We start from the raw sequence: 24,836 nt of genomic DNA, 5'->3' as shown, positions 1-24,836 counted from the left end.
AAATCTTTTGCACTGTTTGAGCCGGGCCTGCGGGGCTAGTGCAGTACTGTCACTGACATAGTAATACTGACATTAGTTTATCTATATATTGTTCAGTTTTGCTTATTATTATTTTGGTCAACCCCTTAAATGGCCAGGGCTCACTGGTGGGACCAAAGTTTTATTACACACTTCTATAACCAAAGAATAACTCAACCAGTTTGCACTGAAGTCCCTGTAGTAACTGAATTATAAGCCTTAGAATGTAATAAGCCTGGGATTTTAAGGAGCTAATAAAATATTTCAGATTTGCTGTCGGTTAAAAATGCTTCTTATTAAAAAGTGAACATCCTAGAACAATAAGCCACTGTTAACAAACAAAAACAGGTTTACTTAAGCACCTAAAATGGTTTTACTTGGAAAAATGTACCATGAAATGTACTGAAACCATCAGAAATTTTAATTATACAATGATAAAAATGTTTGGCCATAACACCCACTACTACATTAACATTTATAAAAAGTGGAGATTAGGTCCACGTCTACCTGGATTAGTATTATAGAAATATAACTTTTATTTCCGAAGGGTTCGTACATTGTAGCGCACTAACCCAGCATCACCTTAACATTCTGCTCTACCAAATAAATAAATGCATCAAATCATCTGTGTGATTTAGGTCATTTTTATCTGAATCAGACAGATAAAAATGCTGATTTGATTTCGTTATCATTGTGCATCCCCCAATTCTTAGCACGAGGCTACTAAGCTAATGACCCTCCCTGACCAAGCCAAACAGCCTGCGGCCTTTCTGCACTCTGGCCTTCACGCATCTCCTGTATCCTGGCCCGAATGGAGCAGAACTGAGCTTGTCCTCAACCTCGGCGCTTCCACGCCTGCTAGATCCAGATGTGCTGTTTCTGCATGGATTCCACTCCATAATTACCCCTCCACTGCGGCCCAGCGATGCCATTCCTTCCCAGTCATTACCCAGACTCCCCAGCGCCCGGGCCAGGTGACGCACAGATGGGCCTGGCTGGTGCCACCACGATCCCACTCCCTTGATCCCCACAGCACACACACACAAACACTCCAACGCCCAGCCCCAAACACACACACATACTCCCGAGTGCTAAAGCACGCTCAGCCAGCACGGCTAGCAAGTGTCTGTCATCATCAACATCTGCCGTTTCGTAAATCCAACGCATGGGCAGAGATGGAGCACATGTGACAGCGCCCACGGGACATACAACATACATATATAGGGTGCATTAATGCAAGGACAGATTGATGTGGTCTGGGCTCTAAGGAGGTACAAAATAAAAACACATCATGGCCGACAAATGGCCCTAACTGGAAGATGACCATAAACATGGGCTGGTAAACTCCATTAAATTAACTCCTGCAGTTAATATGAGGCTCTCACTGTCCAAACTAAGGCTAGTGGAACTAATTGAGTGCTGTTTATTTTACTGTGAGCAGACACAATCCAAACTTCGCAGCACTGCGGCCGCTTTCATAAAACATCCTAAAGGAACAGACTGGCGAAAAATCAAATTTATGCAATTTTCTACTAGCTGACCAGCCAAGAATATTTCTTCTTAAAGTTAAAGTTACCCTTATTAGTCCCACTACGGGGAAATTTCACCTCCGGTTTTTAACCCATCCGTGCAGTGAAACACCACATACACACCAGTGAACACACACACACACCAGTGGGCAGTGAGCACACTTGCCCGGAGCGGTGGGCAGCCCTATCCACAGCGCCCGGGGAGCAGTTCGGGGTTAGGTGCCTTGCTCAAGGGCACTTTAGTCACGTGGAGCGCTTCATTAGTTTAGCACTGGAGCTAATTTTGCTAACAAACACTACAACTCAATAGTCACCCAAATAGCCCTACTCATTTCTGTAAAAATGCCAAAGCTTCTTTCAATCTGCTTCCAACTGCATCCAGGTCTTCATTAACATCACCCAGACTTCTCACTGTGGTTTAGAACACAATGTGACTTACTGACTTACTGTGAACTACAAAAATTGCCAAAATTCCTCTTTAAGGCCAAAAATCATTTAAGATGTTTTACGTAAGTGACCACTGGAGCCTATTCAGTTCAGAATTAGCACTGTGTATGTATTCAACACCACTCTACATACAGAACAGCCACACTCAATTAGCGTTTCACTCAAATGAAATCACTGTATCTGTATGCAATTTCTTTTTGCTGGACAGCTGTAGAAAACAGCATTTCCAGAGATGACAAACACATCACTAAGAAATACGCCCCCCGCCCCACCAACGAAAAGCAGGGACTGACACTGTAATAAGGCCTGTTTCGCTTGGACTGTATTACATTCCTAAAATCGAGACGTTGCAGTTCACCCATCACTCCTATCGCAGGGCAGAACGGACAAAAAGAGGAAAAAAAGAAATTGAAGTTCCTCTGAAAGGAGAACATTCACAGCAGATTGTGTTCCTGCCCTCTGACCCATCCCCCCCTATTTCCCTCTCACTCTTTATCTCTCTTTTCTGACTCTCTCTCTTTCAGTATTTCTAAATCTAAATGTCCTCTAATCTCTGTCTCCCTCTATTTTCTCTTTCTCTCTCTCTCTATTCCCCCTCCCTTTCTGTCTTACTTCTTCTCGCTCTTTCTCTCATTTTTTAGTCTCTTTCTCTTCACTCTTTTGTTCTCATTCTTCACTTTCTCTCCCTTTCTGCCTTCCTCTCTTCCTTTGTCTCACTCACTCTTTTCTCTCTCTCTTTCCTCAATTCCGTCACTCTCTCTGTCTCTCTATTTTGTTGATCTCTCTCTCTATTTCTCTCTCTCTATCCCTTTTCTGTGTTTCTTTCTCTTATTCCCTCTCTCACCTTCTTTCTGGCTCTCTCTCTGGCCCTCTATCTGTCTCACTCTCCCTCCCCTGTCTTACTCTCACTCTCTCTCTGTATTTCTGGATCTAAATGCCCCCCCACTATATATTTTGTCTCTCTCCCTTTTTTCTCGTTCTTTTCTCAGTTTCTGACCCCTTTTCTGTCTCACTCTCTCTTTCTGTGTTTCTCTCTCTCTCTGTGTCTCAGTATTTCTGGATCTGAATGTCATAATGTCCTCTCTCCCTTGCTCTCTCTCTAATTCTCTATCCCTTTTCTGTGTTTCTTTCTCTTATTCTCTCTCTCACTTTCTTTCTGGCTCTCTCTCTCTATCTGTCTCACTTTCCCTCTCCCTGTCTTACTCTCTCTCTTTCTCTCGTTCACTATTTTCCTATCCCTCCTTTTAGCTTCTTGTTTTTTTCTCTTATTTTCTCTCTCACCTTCTTTGCATCTTTTTCTTTCTCTCTTTTCCTTCTCTCCCCCCTCGTCCTCTCTTTCTTCTTCTCTCTTTCTCCCCCCTCTTCTCTCTCTCTCTCTCTCTCTCAGTATTTCAGGATCTTAATGCCCCCCCACTATATATTTTTGTCTCTCTCCCTTTTTTCTCTTTCTCTTCTCAGTTTCTGACCCCTTTTCTGTCTCACTCTCTCTTTCTGTGTTTCTCTCTCTCTCTCTCTGTCTCAGTATTTCAGGATCTGAATGTCATAATGTCCTCTCTCCCTCTCTCTAACGCTCTATCCCTTTTCTGTGTTTCTTTCTCTTATTCTCTCTCTCACCTTCTTCCTCTCTGTTTCTCTCTTTTCCCTCTATCCCCCCTTATTATTTCTTTCTTCTCTCTCTCTCTGTATTTTCAGGATCTAAATGCCCCCCCCACTATATATTTCGTCTCTCTCCCTTTTTTCTCTCTCTTCAGTTTCTGACCCCTTTCCTGTCTCACTCTCTCTTTCTGTCTTTCTCTCTCTCTCTGTGTCTCAGTATTTCTGGATCTGAATGTCATAATGTCCTCTCTCTCTCTCTCTCTCTCTCTCTCTCTCTCTCTCTCTGCGATCCTGTGTGCTTTTCCTCGTCTGACGAGGTGCCACTAAAATTAGCAAATTAGAAATGAGCCGATTATCGATGCTCATCCGCTGAAATGATACGCTCTGATGACATACATGTCACACAGCTGCTGATTTGTGAACAGAAATGTGCAGGTGTGACCGGTCAGTCGGGGGAAGGGGAGGGGAGGACGGCTCAGGACTGTTTATGTAGCACGTGCGTGCGCGTGAGTGAGAGATATCATACGTGTCCGTGTGCTCTCATACGTGCGCAGTGCTGATGGGGTTATTATTTTATGGACTGCTGCTCTCTGCTCCTCCTCTGCGAGCGTCTGCTGAATAAAGATTGAATTAAGATTAAGAATATGGGCGGATGTGGAGCACAGCAGCCACGGCGAAGAAAGATGTTGTCTCACTTTTATTTATCCAACTTTTTTGTTGATTATTCAGAGGGTGTGATGCAGAGATGCGCGTATCTGTGCTGGCAGATGACCACAGAGGTCTCTGTTTACCTTTCATAAATATGAGACTGAAGAAAACAGATTGTATTTCTGGTAAAATATACAACACTATTGGAATTCAACACAAGGCCTCAACTGCATCTCTCTGCTGGAATATTTCACACGGACTAACAAACACGCTCCCATAACGGAGAAAACATTAAAGTTTTAAAGTATATGCTCAACATTTGTTCTCATTCTTTAATAATATTTCATAAACTTCATTTGTCTGTGTTAAAGCACTCTCTCTCAGTGATATATAGTGCTACATTCATCAATCCTATAGTATTATCTGTCTGAGAATTGTAATGTTCTTAGTTCTTTGGTGGATTTATCTACAGATTAAACTGTGCTGATTGATTTATATATTACTGTGCAAAAGCCAGAGATCATTTTTTAATTTACAGTCAACCCAACCATTAAGTACCAGTTATTCATTTTTCAGGAGATTTTTTGAGGAGATTAGACAAAAAGTAATCCACTTGTATTTGTATTTTTCAGTTTTTGACATTATTTCAAAATGCCTGTTGACCTTTACATTCTGTGTAAATTTCATGATGAATGGACCAAAAGAAATGACACAAAATGACTTGGAAAAAAGTCTGGTTCCACTGACTTACATTAAAACTAAAAGTATGTTTATTCCGTCTCTGGTAAAGTTATCATTTAGGAGATACGAGGTTTTGTTCCAACAGTGACAAGAAAGGAGAAAGTCAAAGGAAAATAAGTGAAAAAAACAACAGATTTTCCAAAACTGGAGCTCAAAAATGATTAAAAGCTACAGAGAAAACAGGACTCCTAACAACCACCTGCAAGACCTGGTAGACACCAAAACTGCCCCAATCAGATAAACAGCACTTAAAGCTTTCATCTTTGAGAGAGAGGAGAAAATCAAGCTGCTTCAGATCTGAAAACATCCACAGGTGTTTCTGTCCATCCTTCCACTGTGAGAAGACGACTCAGCGCTGTGGGTCTGAAAGGATGTGTAGCTGATCAAGAAGAACCTCACTGAGAAAAGGAGACGGACACATCAAACAAAGAAGCTGAACAATGGACTGACCACCCCAGAGTCCAGACCTCAACATCACTGAATGTGTTTGATTACTTCAGAAAATTATAAACCAACTTCTAAGACTGAACTTTGGAGGTGTGAAAAAATATTCCTGCAGATTTCGTTGAGAAACTGAAAGTGAGTCTCTGAAAGTGCAGAGAGTGGACACACTTATTAGCCGTTAAGGCTTCTGTGCAACATTCTGTTAAACGTTTTTGCTTTTTTCTGATGCTGGAAATTAAATAAACAGTGGTTTTACACAGTACCTCTATATGTAAAAGTATAAATGTTAATAAATATTCACACTGTCATAAAAAAAAATCAAATACACATTTTTCTGTTTGTATTTTTAAATTATTTATATGAATACATTTTTAATTATTTAAAATTAACTTTATTAAGTTTTATTAATACACCATTTTAAAAAGCTAGTAGCCCTTTCTATTGTTTGATCAATAGAAATGGTCCAGTGGCACAAATCCCTCTGGCTCTGATGCGTTCATGAACTACATCTCCCAGAATCCTCTGGGAGATCACGTGCCTGCTGACCCTCCACAGCGCTCCAATCATAGTTTGCACTCACCTGAATACTAATCTGGTTCACCTGTTTGTCATATGATCAGTTAGAGTATAAAGCTGGGCTTTTAGACTAGTTACTGTGTGAGGTTTTGCTTCTTCTTGTGAGAACTACTGAGTGTTTTTTCCTGATTGTCCTTTTGTGTGTATCTGACCCGTCTTTGGATTACTGGACTTTGTCTTTTTGTCTTTGCCCTTTGGATCTGGTTGCCTGGTTTTGTTTTGTTCGTCTTTTGTTTTTTGACCTCTCTGGATTTGACCATTGCCTGTTCACAGACAACCTCAACAATAAAGCCTCAGTTTTCTCAGTCATTCTGTAAAATAACATATCAGAGCCACCCAAGAAAAACATCTCTCCTCTACGGAAACTTTACAGGAGCGCGCAAAAATGCTCTCTACTTTCGATGTAAGCTAATGTAAAGAGATTTTATTCCAAGCAATTTCAGAGCATTTCTATTCCTCCAATTATCAGCAGATTTTCATACAATGTAAAGAGCAGCCGAAGTACTCACATTATTCAGAAAACTAAAAATTTGTTTTTTGTTTTATTTAAACAGGGACAAAATATTAAAATTAAAACATTTTTTCCTCTCCTTCTCCTCTTTCTGAGGAAAGAGGTTTTCTTACAACATTGACAATTAATTAATTTTTTTTTATAAATATACATAATATATATTTGTACATACATTCATATATAACACTAATACAACTGAAATTTTGTTGATCAGAAAAGTCTTAATTATGAACGTATTTTTCTTACAGCCATTATTAGCCAGTGGCCTTTGGTCTCATTTTGTTTGTGTATGATTGAGGCTATTTGGTCTGCATGGTCTGTCATATTTATACCCCCCCCCCAACTGAGTCAGAGGTGACCACAAAGTTCAGGTTAAAACAATAAAAAAGGAAATTAATTTCATTTATAGTAATTTCTAGAGGTGCTAATACAGGTGGCAGGTGTCTCAGAACATTTTTTCCTCTGATTTTGCCTGAAAGTAAGGTTAGATGTCTTTCATACTTCCAGCATAAGATGAAGTGAATACACAACAAAGACAATTTTTTATTGCTCATTTTTATGATAGGAGCACCAGTAGTGCTGAAGGACACTGTAGATACAGCGTATTATGGTCGTTATTCCATAGAATGGCTCTCGGACAAACTCGCACCAAATCACGGCATGGTAAATCTAACCACCGGTTTCTGGCTGGAGGGTATCGTCTCTGCCTTTTACCCTTTAGAGGAGACGCGGAGGCCGAGGACAGGTAAAGCACAGCCCTCGGCTCCATTCTGTTTCAGCCTGTGACATTTCTGCAGCCGTGCTCTCGGTGGCTGTGAGCAGCTGCCATAATATTTACTGAGGAACCAGATTGACTTTTCCCAAAAAATCAATATCTGCTTTCGGGCCGCTACGCTGGGTTGAACCCGCATGCTAATAGCAGCTCTGTCTGTATTACTCCGTCAGATTCCCTCTCTCCCTATATCCACCTTTAAATCCCCCATTCTCTCAGTGCTAAATCCTCACTCCTTTCCATCTTCAAGCACTCACTCTCTCTCCTCTCTCTCTCTTGTTCCTTTCCATCACACCATCACTCTCTCCTGCCCTCTTTCGACAACCAGCACAGACTCAGGCATGTTAATAATTAACGTCAGAGCAATTGCAGACAATTAAGACTGTTGACTGGCCCATTAATTTTCCCGGTCAGAGTTGAGAGTTAAATCAGACGAGTAAAGGTGGAGTGTTACAGCTAGCTAATCATTCAGCTCCCGTCTCTTTCCCCGACGCAGCAACGAACGCAAAGAAACAGACGCAAAAACATGCAAAGCTCGGCTCCCTCTGGACTTGTGCTGTCTTTAAAAGGGGAATTCCACCAAATTTTCAAACCAATGATTAAGATGTAAAGTCATTCAGAGTGGTTTGGTCTGAAATGCTCTGTCACAGAGAAACTTACAAACTCAGAATTGTTCACAGTGGTGGTGACAGGAACCAGACGCCTGCAGAGTTTAAAGCTTCTAAAATCCTGTAGAAAGTTATTCCTCAAATACGTTACTTTTTACAAAAGTTTTGGGATAAGATTTTGAGATAATTAATGGATTTTAAAAATGTGCTCTTTCAAAATCCATCCATGGTGAGGGGGTACATTCAGGGAGTTGTAATGCAAATTAGTCCCCAAAAGAACATTTACAGATAAATCCCCAGAAGGTTTCCTGGTGGTTTTGGAGAGTAAATAAAATGGATATATTTGCAGTGTAGACAACAGGACCCCTGGTTCCTATCACCACTACTGCCTTATATACACTGATCAGGCATAACATTATGACCACCTCCTTGTTTCTACGCTCATTGTCCATTTTATCAGCTCCACTTACTATATAGGTGCACTTTGTAGTTCTACAGTTACAGACTGTAGTCCATCTGTTTCTCTGCATACTTTGTTAGCCCCCTTTTACCCTGTTCTGCAGTGCTGAGAATGACCCAACACCCAAATAGTAACTGCTCTGTGAGGGTCCATGGGGGTCCTGACCACCGAAGAACAGGGTAAAAGGGGGCTAACAAAGTAAGCAGAGAAACAGATGGACTACAGTCTGTAACTGTAGAACTACAAAGTGCACCTGTGGACAATAAAATGGACAATGAGCGTAGAAACAAGGAGGTGGTCATAATGTTATGCCTGATCGGTGTATATAAGGCAGTTGCCCATGTCAAAATTTCATGATGAACAGACCAACAGAGATTGTCCAAATTACTCCAAGAATCCATTTACTTCCATTAAAAGTTAATAAAGTTTTTCCTTCTCCTGTAAAGTTACCTTTTTGGAGATACACTTTTTTTTGACAGCAGCAATACATATATATGTTTTGTTGATTTTCTAAGTGAAAATAAGTTAACACATCCTCTACAGAGACCAAACTTAAACATGTTACTTTCTGCAAATTTTAGTGCACCATTTCTGTTCATTTATATTTATTTGCTTTAACATATTGGAAAGAAATAAACCAACTGTAAAATGTGCCATAACTCTTGCAGTCTTTCACCCAACTTGTTAAAGGCAGCTTAGAAACATTTGACCAGGGATGCCCAAACTTTCGCAAATGATGATTTATATATATTTTAGGTTTATATCCTTTATGTATTAAAAGTTTTTTATATCTTTATGTCTTAAAAGAAAAAAAAGAAACATTCTGGAATCCTTAAACGGCTCTGCGTGATTAGTTATTGTTCATTTAATTTCATTTTCAATTGTTTGGCCATTTTTAAAAATTACATGAGTATTCTTCAAAATAACTGTTTGATTACTCGATTACTAATAAGACAGTGACAGCTCTTCTACTATATGTAGGCTGTTAAAGTCTATAAGCTGTATTCATAAGCTGTATTTGTCAGGTCAGCCTTTCCTGATGCATGTTAGGATGTCTGAATATGAAAATGCCTGCGCTGCCAGAACGTTACTTCACTCTCCGCAGTCAGTCTGTCACTGTCCTTTCTGCCCCATGGTTGGCTTACCAGAGCAGCGGTCTTGTCATTTGAGACGTGGGATTGGTGGAGCCAAGCGGAGAGTGTAACGCACATAGACAGCGTGCTGGCCCATAATCACACAGACTTGACCTGACACATCCTGCCTCCCCCCTGCCACGGCCCTGCCAATCAGCACAGCTGGGCACAGGTTGCTAAGCAACAGTCTTAAAGGGGCACTTGAAGGGGAGAGGGGGTCTACGAACAGCGGGGCATAGAGCAGGCCGGAAAAATAACACAAGTTCAGACAGAAAAACCACTGCGCGCGCACACACACACACACACACACACTACAAAACATACTGTATGAAACTACATGGTGCAGACTGTATAACTGGAACAGAACCTTCTTCTGCATAAGTCTTTCATTGAGATGAAAACAGTCATTCAGAGTGTTTAGATGTGAAATAGTTCATTGTAGAGAAACTTACTGATTCAAAGTTCTTTACAGTGGTGGTGATAGGAACCAGGGATCGCAATGTCCACAACGCAAATACAGCCATTTTATCTACTATCCAAAGCAACCAGTGAACGTACACACGTGTTTTGAGTTTTGTAATGGTAAAAAAACCGGGTACATCTTAAAAAAAAAAAAAAACAACTTTTTTTTTGGGGACTATTTTGCCTAACAACATCTTACATGTAGCTTGCATACATTGTAATACAACGTCTCAGGCATCCAGCAGCACATTTGTCCTATTTTAGGTAACAGTTTTGTGTGAGGGAGCTTTTAGAGGCATTAACTTCTTCAGATGTCTGGTTCCTATCACCACCACTGTGAACAATTCTGACTCAGAGTTTCTCTAGAATCATGCATTTTGCATCAGACCACTCTGAATGACTTTGTTTACATCTTAACTATTTAATTATCGCAGCTGTCGGAACAAAACCTCGTATCTCCATTTTTGTCGTTTTTCAGTTTTCGACATGATTTGAAAAAGCATGTTGTCCTTTACATTGTGTGTAAATTTCATGATGAATGGACCAAAATAAATGATCCAAAACGACTTGGGGAAAATCTTGTTCCATTGACTTACATTAATAGTAAAGAAGGTTTTTACCTTCTCCTGTAAAGTCATCATTTTACAGATACAAGGTTTTGTTCCGACAGCAGCATTATGCACATTTTTGAGACATCTAACCATTAAAAAGTAATTTAAGGAACCTAAATGTGGGTTTTTCTATGGAACTGCTCCAAAGAACCCCTTTTGAGAGTGTACTGAGGTTATAAAAGAAGCACGAGAGGGCAACAGGTGGTTGAATGGAGAGTGCAGAGCGAGAATAAGGACCTTTCTATTGAAAGCTATTACACAACACAGTTATAAATATGCTGCCTGAACCTGAATTATGATAGTTTTATGACAGTTAAGTATGACCTGAAAGCCATGGTGGAGAGGCACATGCAGGGTGTTGAAAGCTACAATAGTCTTTCCAAAAAAAATATGTTTTTTTTGCATTTAGCACTTCACAACACAGGTTCACTGCTGGTTTTGGATAATAAATAAAATGGCTATATATGTGTTGTAGTCATGGTGACCTCTGGTTCCTGTTACCACCACTGTAAAGAAATCGGAGTCTCTCTGTTTTTCTACAATAAACCATTTTACATCACGCCACTCTGAACAAGCAGCAATTTTGGAAAATTGGTGGAATTTCCCTTTGATACAACACCTAAAGTTTAAGCAGAATTAAATGTGCTTAGCAAATGGAGGTAAGGTTCTTGTAAGGTTCTTTGTGGAACTTCAGTGGCTCCAAAGAAGCCTTTTTTTAAGCTCATTCATCACCGTCTCTGTCCTTTCCTGGAACTCCTGGCTTGCAAACTGGATGTTCTAATGTAGAACACAAAGCCAAGACAACAACACAGACTCCTCTGTTTAACTTGTCAGTCACACTTTCACACTGACAAGCTAGCAAGCCAACTATTGTTGTTTGGCCTCAGGTTAACAGCCTTTTAGATGTATCTGGGGATTCTTTTTTTCAGCGCGAGTGTGCAGGGGACGGCCTCATTGAGTGCCAACTTAATTACCCTGTCACAGAGGAGCCTCGTTAGCACTTCGCCAGCTCTGGGAGACGCTAGCTCAGCAGGCCGTGGACTCCTCTTACAACCGGCGAACATGCTAACACGCTAGCACAAGGTGTTTTTCAGTATCAGCTCTTCTTTTTCCTCCTCATTTGCTCGCTCTGCTACATAGCCACAGGACACTGTTTAGGACTGTGCTGATTCCTTCCGTACCGCACGCTCCTTTTTGGGGAACAGGAATAAAATTGATGGCAACTTTGAACAAAAAGTGGGCCTCTTCCTCCTTTTCCACGCACTCTGTTTACATGAAAGCCTTCCACATGGCGCAATCCGATTTGAGTCCAGAGGGCAAGGGGGCATGAAAAGCAAATTGGGACAGGGCCGGCCCCTGTGGACGTCGCTGACATGTATTGACTGGAGCCTGGGACGAACTGTAAGCTGCAGCTGTCTGACTTAATTTGAACTTCACATGCTTGCTTGCCCTTAGCAGAAAAGGCCACCGGGGACTCACAGGAAACAATGAGATCAAAGTCAGACTAAATGGACTCTTTCCTCAGCCAGCTGAGAGGAAGCTGGACTCACCAAGGTCGTCTCCTCACATCGTACAGGTCAATCTTGTTGGGCGCCCTCCATGGAGTAGCTGGAGAGGGAGAGAGAAAAAGAGAGAAATCGAGATGAAGAACTCTATCCACTCTATTCTAGCCTACTAAGGCATTAAACTGTAAGACTCTACCAAATAAACGATGATTAATCAGGATAACAGTTTAATTATACTTTCACTGTCATAACACAACTTCATATCTCCGCAAATATAACTTTATGGAAGCAAAAAAAAAAAACGATGTACGTTAACAGAACAAAATTTTATTTAAAGACATTTCAAATAACTTCTATTGGCCCATTTGTCATGAAATGTCTTCATAACGTAAAGATCTTTGGGGTAAATATATGAAACAATAAAAAGATATATCTGTGATAAGTAAGGATTTATACTGTATCCGACAAAACAACAGTGATTTATTGTAAAAAAGGCCTGTTTCAAAAGCTGATTTTGATGTGGGTTATTGATGTAAACTGAATAGATTTTTAAAGGGAAATATACTGAGACATTACAGTGATTGATTAATCCTGTCACTAAGCTATAAGAGTGGATTAATTCTTTTTTTCCTGGCTGCCGGAGTCGCTTATTCAGCAGCGCTGAATCTATATGGGGTATTAGAATATTGGATGGGTCACCGTATAGCTGTTTCAGCACGCAGTAATATGCTCATTGTTTCTGACACGAGCCTATTAGGGCTTACCTGGGTAATATCTAGTGACACCAGTGGCACTTCCGAACACCTGCCAGCGAAGTGAGGGGTCCTCTCGACTGTTATCTATAAACACTCGCTCCAGAGCCTGGGTCCAGTTCAGCTCATTCAGAATCGTAGGAGCTGTGAGAGAGAGAGAGAGAGAGAGAGAGAGAGAGAGAGAGAGAGAGAGAGAGAGAGAGAGAGAGAGAGAGAGAGAGAGAGAGAGAGAGAGAGAGAGAGCATGCGTCAAAGCTATCAAACACATCATTTCCATAGTGACTGATGACAACTAACACCCAGTCCGTTTTAAAAGGAAAACTCCTTTGGTTTTTCAAAATTCTGCATAATTCATCTGTTAAAGAGCCCATGCCTACATTTTTTCTTATATTTTATTTTTTCCTTTGTGGTTTTAAGTATAATTCATTTTTACATCACCATTGTCCAACCTCACTTTATCCCTTACAATTAAATAGGCTGTTTTTGTTACTACACCTTTAAGACTAACATATGTAAACGAGCTCTATTCTGAGTGGTTGCTCTATATTGCACCTCTATATTATATCCAGTCCAAGCTGAAACACTACTTATAAGATCAATATGAATGGGCGAAGCTAAACCCCTATAGCAGGGGGGTCAAACTCAGCCACTAAAAGGGCCATATTGTGTTTTTATTCCATTTTTACTTAACATTTTGCCATTGTTTATTCAAAATATGCCAAAATAGGCATTGAATACTTATCCAAAAATAATTCTAAATAAAAATAAACTGTTTTAGGTATTTTTTAAACTGCCTATTTGCTTGAACTAGACCCCAGGCATCTTTTCTTTTTGTGTAACAACCATTGGACCATAAATTGTTGGGGGTCAGAACGGACACTCTGTTGCAATGCATGCTGGGGACTGTAGTGCATCTCGGGGTGAAATGGGCTAATAAGAATAGAAAATTAAAATAATTCTGCAGGCTGAATAGGACTGTGTCGTGGGCCTGACTTCGCCTGCGGGCCTTGTGTTTGACAGATGCTGCTGGAGTTTTTAAACACCTCAGTGCTGGACTGAGAATAGTCCACCAACCAAAAATATCCAGCCAACAGCGTCCTGTGACCAGCGTCCTGTGACCACTGATGAAGGTCTAGAGGATGACCAACACAAACTGTGCAGCAGCAGATGAGCTATCGTCTCTGACCTTGCATCTACTAGGTGGACCAACAAGGTATCAGTGTCTAATAGAGTGGACAGTGAGTGGACACAGTGTTTAAAAACTCCAGCAGCACTGCTGGGTCTGATCCACTCAGACCAGCACAACACACACTAACACACCACCACCACGTCAGTGTTACTGCATTGCTGAGAATGATCCACCACCCAAATAATACCTGCTCTGTGGGGGTCCATGGGGGTCCTGACCACTGAAGAACAGGGTAAAAGGGGGCTAATAAAGTATGCAGAGAAACAGATGGACTACAGTCTGTAACTGTAGAACTACAAAGTGCTCCTATAGAGTAAGTGGAGCTGATAAAGTGGACAGTGAGCATAGAAACAAGGTCATAATGTTATGACTGATCGGTGTATATGTTAATGCACTTGTTTTTGTGAAATTACAGAAACAATTAATTCAAAAAGGGCTGTTTATTATATATGGATTCTAAGGAGTGAACAATATGTTTTGAAACTTTGTTCACAAACTACATCAAACTCTTATTTCATAAGCACAAAAAGTTCTGTAAGACCTTTTTTATGATATGGACCCTTTAAGGAGGAAATAATGTCCTGCTGAGTGGTTTGATGTAAAATGTGAAATTGAGTTTCTAGAGGAATTTACTGGTGTTGATAGGAACCAGACATCTGAAGTGTTTAATGCTTCCAAGAGCTCCTTCAGAGAAAGCTATTACACAAAATATGCTGCCTGAAACTGAATTGTTTATGACAGCTTTATGACAGTTTAGTATGACCTGAAAGCCATAGTGGAGAGGTACAGGTTGTAAGCTACAATAGTCTTCAAAGAAAATAACTTATCATCAACATTACATATTCACTGGTGGTTTTGAATAGTAAATAAAATAGCTATATTTGTGTTGTAGACATGGTGACCCCTGGTTCCTCACCACCACTGTAAAGAAATCTGAGTCTCTCTGTTTCTTTACAATGAACCATTTCACATTATGCCACTCTGAACAACTCTGTTGACTTTTCAACCATTGAATTAATCAGCAATTTTGAAAAGTTGGTGGAATTTCCCTTTCTGTAGCGAATGGCGGCGGCAGCTGGCTCCTTGAACGTGCAATATGTTCAACACTCAGGTTACTTGTCATGTTGCCACTGTGTTTACAGGCTGTGAATGTTATCCATGGGGTAACAGTACTTATTCTGCTCAGGTCTTACTGTTCACGCATGTGGAATTCAAAGCGGCTGATTATTATTATTATTATTATCCACAATGAAGCATTACTAACCAATGATAGTAAGTCCACATAAAGTTAATACTGTTCTGTCGACTGATTTGAAGGGAAACTGCAAAAAAGTCATTAACACACCTTATTTTTGTGGCTCCTAACAATGAGATTTTAATCCATGAAATAAGTGTTGATTGGAAGGAAATGTAACCACACAATCTGCATCAATTATTTCTGCTGAACCGAGGTTGTTTATTCAGTGAGAAATGACCAGAACATCCAATTCACCTCTATCTGCTTCATCCCTCCAACACAGCACCGAACAAGTAATAGTATGAAAGGTAGATGTTCCTGATAAGGGACGAAACCAGACACCAGGCATCAGAGGGCCATAAAAATGGAAATTTGAGCTCATATGCTTACAACTGTTCAGAAAACGTAAGAGAACAGCATCAACCTCACAGCGTCAGGTGTGATATCAGATGTGACCTTGAGCAAGGTGGCATGTGCGGCTGCGTGAGAGATGAGAAATGGCCTTTGAAAGGTGGGGACAGCTAAAATGACACCTAATGACATACAGATAGGTCCTTTGTGATCTTTTAAATCCAGATCTATATAACAGCATAGTCACAAATGGGTTTTCAGTCCCTTTGTGAAAAATGGACCACGCATGCATTTGCCGCTGTGTATTGCTGCTGATTGGAGAAAAGAAAAAAGGCCTCGCAATTTAAACAAAGATAAATGCTTTAGTATTCTCACTCTGTCATATAAAATGCAGTGAAATCTGGCTAAAAGCTATGGTCACTGTGTGGCCAGCCTGTCCTTTTGTAAAAAAGGATTGTCAAAAGGTTTAGCACCACAAGATACAAAGGGGCCAGTATACAAAGCACCCTAATTCCCACTGTGTTTACAACCATAATCATCCTATTCACAACTGCTTTATGAAACCAAACATCTATCATCTATTAGAGAGCGGGAAAGAGAGAGAGGAGAGAGAGAGAGAGAGAGAGAGAGAGAGAGAGAGAGAGAGAGAGAGGTGAAGAGACTAAATGTAAACACATTTGTCAATGCCATCATTCTGTTTTGAAGGAGAAGTCCATCCATATTTATTTTCAACCCAAGTCGACCTACATTGTCATACCTGTCAATACAGAATGGAAACATAATTCATTATGAAACTCAGTAATTTCTAACATAAGAATGGGATTATATTTAAAGGGGAATTCCACCAAATTATTTTCCGTAACTCAAAATTTAACAACTCTTTGGCCCAATCCCATTTCACTCCTTGCCCCTATTGCTTAGCCCTTAGCCCTCAGTTTTGCACGTACATGTCTAGGGGTAGGGTGTCCTGATTTTTGTTGAGATAGAGGGGTAGGGTCAAGTGTTAAAGCTACATGGCCCTCCAAACTGAGGTTTTTCAGAGGCCCTCCAAACAGAGTGTTATGAGGAAAAAAGAAAAAACAAGATGGCTGTGCAAGCGACCAAAACTTTTTCTTGAATTAAAAAATTATAATTTAATATCATTTCAGTGTATTATGGTCCTTTTCTTTATAACAAGCTTTAAAAATCACTAATACTATGCTGATGTCTCAGTAGCTAGCTAGCTAAATTTCCCGTTCCACCTTAAATAGTGCAGCGGTTACATTCTGTTGCCTCAGGCATCACAACTACTGCTCCATTTAAGGTGGAACGGGAAAATTAAAATAAGAAGCTGGTGAATATCAGACTTCAGCTTCCTATCACTGAAGAATTAGGGGTGGGTGATAATAAATAATTGCCCCCCTCTTTGAAGTCATATGATGTCCTAAATGTAACTAAAGCCCAGCAGTGAGGAGCTGAACTTTACCCTCCTCTGCTATCACTGCAGACTGGCAGGGTCGCCTACAGAGCAGCACTAGTAGCTAATGAAGTAATGCTCTTCTTTATTTGAGGGTTGTTACATTTCATAGGGGAAGATTTCAACCTCTACCACTTGTAACTCAGGTCTAAGGGGGAAGATGACACTCGAAAACAAGGGGTAGGGGTGAAAATAAGAAATGGGATTGGGCCTTTATTTTTGCAGTGGTGGAGATAGGAACCAGGGGTTGTGATATCTACAGTGCATAACTATTTTAATTAATCATCCAAAACATCCAGTAAACATATTTAAACATATAGAAATCTGTAATTTATACCAAAACATATTGCAGGCATCAGGCAGCGTATTCTTAACTATTTCATGTAATAACTTGTGAGGAAACAAATGTAAGGGAGCTTTTAGGGGCATTAAACTCTTTGGACATCTGGTTCCTATCACCACCACTGTGAACAATTCTTAGTTTCTCTAAAATGATGCATTTTACATCAAACCACTCTGACTTTCTTTACCTCTTAACAATTCAAATTATGTATTTATTTTAAAAATTGGTGGAATTCCCCTTCCAACGGAGCAGAAAACTGAGAGTAATAACTAGAGGCAGTTTTAAATCATGCCTAAATATGATAATACCAACAAGTTAGCAAGAACAAAATGTGTCATAAGCTAAAAGTAAATCCATTTAAGAGTGAAAAACCAGGCAGCGATTTCTTTGTTCTCTTTCCTAATTCTTCAGCTATCTGTCTCTTCTGTTCTCCAGTTCTCGCTGCAGTGTTCTACCTGCGAGCGCGCCTCTCTCGCTCCTGCTGTCTCTTCTCCTCTCTTCTCTCTCCTGCCTGTGTGTCTCTGTGTATTATGCTCAGTCATATCTGCGGCCGTGTCTCTGTCCACTCCGGCCTGCTTCACTGTCCTGTGTCGCCCTGGAACAGCCTCAACCAGCTACCTACATCACACATACATACAGACAAGACGCTGGAGACGTCCTGCCAGTGCACGTTTCAGCCCATCCCCCTTTTTCGCCATGCCCTACTTACTGTATATGTACATCATCATCTCTCTCTCTCTCTCTCTCTTCTTTTCTGGCAGCTGTACAACTAGCATGTCTTTTGCCTTTCTCAGCATCCTCCCCACACTGAGCCTTTCGGCAGTTTCTCAAGTGCTCCTGTTCAGTTCTGTGCCAACTAGCACTGCCTCTCTCTCTCTTTCTCTCTCTCTACATTATTGCTTCTTCATGTGTCTCTAATTGCTAACATTCTGTCTCCCCTCCCTTTTATGTTGGCACTGTTAAAGGAATACTCCACCATTTTTCAACATAATCTCTATGGGCTGCATCTGTAGCATGGGGTCGATTACCACGGACAATCATTTCAACACGTTTTCCTGTATTTAAAATAGAACAGAAAACCTATTTACTCAAAACTCACTTTCAACAGAAGTCAATGGGCACCTGCTTAAGCAAGTGCCCATTAACTTCTATTACAAGTGTCTTATACAAGCGTGAAAAGACCACCGACTGACTTTGTACGCTCGGACTGAATACCTAACAAATATTCATAACACTGTTCACTGAGCATTTAAGTATAATGTACACACTGGACATAACTCTGAGAATGGCACATATGTATGCATGCTGTATATGCACCAGTACACTTCTGTGCCTCCAATTTATTCTGCGTTTATTGTCTGTTCACTGAATTGTTTATTTATTGGTTTTTTGTACTTATTATGTGCATATTAGCTGCTTTATAAAGCTTTGGCTGGAGCTGAGGAAGGCTGCATTTCTCAGCCTCTACGTCATAGAAGGCCGTTCCGAAGTGAAGGCCCCTTCGTTTACAGCCTAGAAATGCAGCCCACTTTCTGAGTGATTTTAAGGACACAACTGATTTATCCTTCCAGGCCTTCGGTTACCCACAGTTATCTGCGCACAAACGACATGGAGGAAAAAAAAACAGCACCATGAAAATAGCAGAAAACCTTATAAACCTTGTTACCTTATAAAGTGTAAAAAGACTGATTCATTAAAGCATTCGTTCATATATCATATTTTATTTAGAAGTATTTGTATATATGTAGTTTATCATACTACATAAGAACATCTTCATTTCTGTGAAGAAATGAAAAAGGACAAACTAACTCAGTACAACGGGCTCCATTTTCTCTCACCAGTTCCGCGCCGCTCTGGTGACGTCACCACGCAGCCTCGTTAGGACTGCTCCGTTTGTGTGACCAGTAGGCTGCTAAGGAAGAGTCTTACCGAGGACCCGTATTACCTCGGCTGCAGCCTAGTCTTTGGAATGCGGCTATTGTTTGTTATCCCACTAGTACACATGCACTCATGTCCTTGTTTTAATGTTTATGTGCTGAAAAAACTAAGACACATCCTCACCTATTCAGACCAGCCTACATTCCCCATCGGAAAGTTTAAGTCCGTCCTGATCATGTTCGTCGTGTCATAGCCAAAGTTTACAACGTTCAACACGGCGGAGCAGAAACTGGTCAGCAGAGGAGACGAAGTTTATGCTCTGATCTTTAAAAGACGGCAGTGGGACGAACGTCCAGCTTATGTGTCTCAGAACACGACGTCTTCCTCTCGGCCTTCTTTAATAAGGACATGTGAAGGACGTTTTCCTGAGTCTGACATCATTTTAAAGTCATTAAAAACACAAGCGCTGCTCACTGCTGCTTGTCTCACTCTGACTGGACTCACATGATGGTCGTTGTCATGGTAACGTCTACACTAAGCGGTTCTCTACGCATGCGCATGATTTTGGATCTGATTACTTGGAGTGTGCATATAAACTGTGATTTTCATCAGATTGTTGAGAAGAGTGAGCAAATAAACACCCCAGTCTTAATCTATAATTGGAATGTACTGGCAAAAATCTTTACCTGTAAACACAGCCATTGTAAAGTAATGAGTAATGATACTACTCTTTCCAGGAAGTAATGAGTAAAGTAATCCCATTACAGTTTGAGAGAGTAATTAATAATTTGTATTGGATTACTGTTCAGAGTAACTACTTCAACACTGGTAGATTTGTATACATGCATCCTCACAGAAGTATAAATCAGACTAAAATGGCACTAAAAATATACTAATTTTGAACTTTAGTAGAGATGACCTTTTCTATCGTGTCGTATTGCTTTGGGTGAACGTGCAAACTGTGTGTTCTGCATCCACAATATTGCTTCTTCATGCATGTGTCTCTAATTGCTACCACTCCCTTATATGTTTACACTGCTTACATTTCATCTCTCTCTCTCTCTCTCTTTCATTACGCCTACAGCTCAAGAGTCCACTCTCATCACTGGCCCGGACTCTGACTGCTAGTTATTATTTAATAGCCACATGCGCGCGTCAGTGAGTGTAATCAGGCTGGTAATGGGCAGCTGATTAGAAAAGAAACAGAAGAGGAGGGAGAGAAAACGAGGGAGACAGAAGGGGACAGTGAGTGAAAGAAGTTCCTCAGTTCTCCTCTGATTTAATTGGCGAGGCAGCGGGGTTAGATAAGACCGGGCGAGAGCTGCCCACTCGCGCCGGACTTTTCTCCCCGCCACAGCCGTTTGAACCCGCCGCTAAATAAATGATCATTATCAATTTCACTCGTGGTTTTCAATTAGGCCCGGGCTGCAAGCGGTCAGAAAGAACGCAGAGAGAAGCCCCATCCGCAGCAGAGAAAATGGACATATGCTCACTTGGAAACACAAGTGAAGGCGCTGCAGAGGAGGCCTAGGCTGGCAGTAGGCCCAGGCAATAAAAGATACCTAATGAAACCAAACGTTTTTTCAGTAACATTGATGCACATTTGAGACTATTTCAATACAAAAATGATACTGTTCTGATTTTCAATTCAATACTAGCACCAAAGACTAGGAGGGAGAAGTCTAGCCATTCACTCACAACAGCACAGTAGTGTGAAGTAGTGTGAAGTAGAGCACAGATATCTCACTCAACAGACACAATGGAGAAAAAAATACTCTTATTTACTTATTTTATATTCTCCTTTGATCAAATTGGTACATGGGTTTTTGTTTTCTTCAGGGTTTGTAGGACGATTCAGGCACGTACAGAAACAATATTTAAGAGAGACATATTAATAACATGATATTAACCCCTTAAATGGCCTGGAACAATTGGCGGGCCCAAAGATTTATTACACACCTCTATAACCTAAGAATAACTCAGCCAGTTTGCATCGTAGTCCATGTAGTTACAAAATAATGTCATTATATGTAATAAGCCTAGAATTTTAGAGGTTAACCCTCTCAAGGCAAGTTTATTCACACAGTACCTTTCATACACTGTCATGCAAAGTGCTTAACAAACGAGAAAATACAGTCGTTTATAAAAAGTAAAGGAGAACTGAAATTAAAACTGTGATCAAAACATGATTAAAACAATAGATTTAAAAGATTTTTTTAAAAAATCATTAAAGTAAAAATCAAATTAGAAATTAAATTAGGATCATTAATAATCAAATTAAAAATAAAAAAATAAAAGTTAAAATAGGATACAAAAGTGCCATTACAGAGGGAAAGAGCTAGAAACACTAACAGTGTTTAAACTGAGCTGAAAACCTGCTCAAATAGGAATGTTAAAACAGAGTCTTGCTGGCAATCTATTCAGAGACTTTCTCCCCTTGTTTAAAATCTGCCCCCGAGGCATTCATATTGGTCAGTAATAACAATAATATCTTTATTTACAGAGCACTTTTCATAACAGGGTCAATTCCAAATGTAGGTTCCTTATTTTTCCACCCTCACTCTACCCTTTATGAGTAGGTGTGTCTAAGTGTTTGACCTATCCTGGACATCACTGGATGAAGATTACATTCAGGAATTCTTATCAGCTTAAGCTGTGTGTCCTCTGACAGTGGTGTCCTACGTAGGCTGGGGGCAAGGACAGCAGGAGAGACCAGGAGACCCTCACTGTGATAAATGTATCAACATGCACATCACATACACCCTAGTAACAACCATCGGTCAGATGGTGGACCACGACATACATTCTCTGTACAATGCATGGTGTTTATTTATTAGTAGGGACAAAATCATTTTGTTATTATAGTGATACACTATATGTCCAAAAGTTTGTAGACGCCTGCTCATCCAGCGTCTCTTCTGAAATGAAGGGTATTAACAAGGAGTCCTCTTTGTTGCAGTAACAGCCTCTACTTTTCTGAGAAGGCTTTAGACTAGATGTTGGAACATTCCTGTGAGGATTTGATTGCTTTCAGCAATCATGTTGGATGATCAGTTCTGGAAGTCCAGCTCATCCTAAAGGTACTGGATGGAGCTCCATCACTTCAGAGAACACAGTTGCACTGCTCCACAGCTCAACGCTGGGGTGCTGTGGAGCACCATTTATTAGTGAAAATATATTTCTCTGACAAAGTAACACTTTGGCACATCGTCTGCTGAGGAGAAAAGACCTTGTGTAGAAGAAAAGGAGTCCTCATCAGCATCCAACATCAGTTTGCCCTACCAGCCCTGTTAGCTCATTGACTCATCTGAAGGGGCAGCCTCAGCTACACATAAGACACAAAAAACTACCGTTCCGTAATATGAAACGTTTTCAAATGTATTCCTACCCATGTTGGTTTCAGGGTGCAACGACTTGACATAATAACAACTCGACTTTTGCGCTTCCCGTTTAAATCATATGACTGAAAGAGGGAAATACAGACAGAGACAGCAGCACAAAAAATAAAAAAAACTATGAAAACAACTCACTTTAATGTCATCTAAACATTTCCTGTATGACACATAAAATTCAGCCCAGTGGGCAGCGCGACTGTCATGCGTGACAGTAGTCAGAAGTGAAAAGCAGCACATCACTGTCTGCTTTTCAGCTAATTCTGTTTTAGTTTAACAGATAGCGGGGATTCTGAACTGCTTAGCTAAACTATATGGTTATCAGGGCTGTGAATGCACTCAGACTAGATTAGACATTTTTATTTTTTTCTCCGTTTTTTAGCCTCCTGTCCACACAAAAACACTTTAGTTCACTGAGATTTTTAAAAAATCTATTTTTTAAATCTATAAACTGTGTATATATAAAATAGCACTGAAAAAGCACTGCCGCTGTTTTCCGTGTGATGAGCCGCTTTAGGTCTCCGTGTCTGATACAGCTGATGATTGGACTGTTAGTGTGTGATCCGTAATATCAGAGTTCATTACAAGATGCTGTCGACCACACAGAAGCTACTTAATTTATTTTTTCTTTTTTGTTTAGAGGAGAAGTACAGAAAAGAGCCTGTCTTGGCCTGCATTAAAGATTTGTTTGTGTTGTTCCTTTATTGTTTCTGCTCCTTTCACAAACAGAGTTTACAGATGCAATGCATAAAATGTGTCGGTGTGACTTTAATAAAGACCCTTTAGAAAATATCAATAAGAAGATAGGCTAGACATTGTTTTTATAAAGGAGGAATCATCTTTGTCTTTTTAATTTAGTGAATGAAACATTATTACCAGACTAATATCTGCAGAGGTTTGTCATGATGGATCAATTAATTGATTATGAAAATAGATGTACGATGCAGCCCCTGTTAATTTTGTCCAAAGTCTGTCTGTAAGGGTTTGCTGGAACATGTAGTGACTGGACTTCAGTGATGAAAATTCAGGTTTACGTGAACCCTGCGTTCATCTGATGGAAATAACTTTACTGAACTACTGAACGTAATAAATACATTTTGATGAAGCTTATTTTGTCCACTCATACACCTATAACAAAATGCACTGCTTTTAAAATGGAAAAAGCATATTTAGTCAATTTTGAGCAAATGAGACAAATAAGATAATTATCACTAAATACACAGAAGAATGCAATTAATCGTGATTAATTACTTTAATCGTTTGACAGCCCTAGTAAATATTGTTGGGCCTCGTTCACCAACATCTAAGTTTTTTTAAATGTGTTCTTGAGAAAAGGTCCTACGAGAATGTCTATAGATGTGTCCCAATTCAGGGGCTGCGTCCTGCGGGGGCTGCATTTGAAGGCCGACTGCGTCACAGTGGCGGGACTAGGCTGTCCCATTTCGAAGGCTCTTCATACGCGGCCAAAAAATGTGTCCTTCTTTTCCATGGCAATGAAGGATCCAACGGGTGGATCCTTCGCCAGCCAACATATCCCGAGGTTCATTGCGTCCCGGTGAGGATTTGAGAACATGGCAGCGTCACCAGAGGAGCGAACGGCGGCTGAAGTGACACTTTTAAATATATAAGTATTGGGTTTAAACTGAGACGAGTAGCTAACGACACAAATGTTACGAAAACCCAAACTCATCAGTCGCCAGCAGTGAAGCACCTCCAGCTCTAATAAATAAAAAAATAAAACAAAAATCTAAGTGTCTCCATCCAAAAGTCTCCATCTTTAAAGAGCTTTAAAAGAACTTGACCGGAGCGGCGTTTCGTGATGCGTCGGTAAGGGCGGGAACAGCGGTGCTGTGACGCAAGCAGAAAATCCACTGTAGAGCAGACCGTCTCATTTCGGTTCAGCCTTCGCGGGTGTACACAGCCTTCAAAGGACACGCCTTCATAGACCGCGTCCTTCGAAGGATGCAGCCCCTGAACTGGAACACATTGTATGTCAGATTCATGACATGTTCTTAAACCACAGAACTGTTCGCACCTTTGTGCTCTTGAGTGTGCGCAGATTCTTAGCTAAGAACAAATCCCAAATAAGAACACATTGGTGAATGTCAGAATCTTCCTGAAAACAGCGGAAGCGGATTGTAAGGAGGAATTTCTTTCTAAAAACGGTTGGTGAATGA

General features: G+C 40.4%; 1 protein-coding gene and 1 long non-coding RNA gene across 2 annotated transcripts in view; one reads left to right on the top strand and one right to left on the bottom strand.

Annotated features, from left to right (window-relative positions):
- cacna2d2a (calcium channel, voltage-dependent, alpha 2/delta subunit 2a) overlaps positions 1–24,836 on the bottom strand; it is a 324,986-nt gene that overhangs the window by 75,352 nt on the left and 224,798 nt on the right. The window contains exons 7-8 of the mRNA XM_036571307.1: positions 12,826–12,957; positions 12,107–12,164 (exon numbers count right to left, since the gene is read on the bottom strand). Of these exons, the coding sequence (XP_036427200.1) occupies positions 12,107–12,164; positions 12,826–12,957 (190 nt within the window). The remainder of the gene's footprint in view (positions 1–12,106; positions 12,165–12,825; positions 12,958–24,836) is intronic.
- Positions 1–24,836, top strand: part of LOC118808553 — a 57,709-nt gene that overhangs the window by 18,741 nt on the left and 14,132 nt on the right. The gene's annotated exons all lie outside the window — the stretch shown is intronic.

Source organism: Colossoma macropomum, unplaced genomic scaffold (assembly GCF_904425465.1).
Source record: "Colossoma macropomum unplaced genomic scaffold, Colossoma_macropomum, whole genome shotgun sequence".
Classification (NCBI taxonomy): domain Eukaryota; kingdom Metazoa; phylum Chordata; class Actinopteri; order Characiformes; family Serrasalmidae; genus Colossoma; species Colossoma macropomum.
The sequence above is the reverse complement of the archived record's forward strand: the minus strand, read 5'-3'. Positions and strand labels throughout refer to the sequence as shown.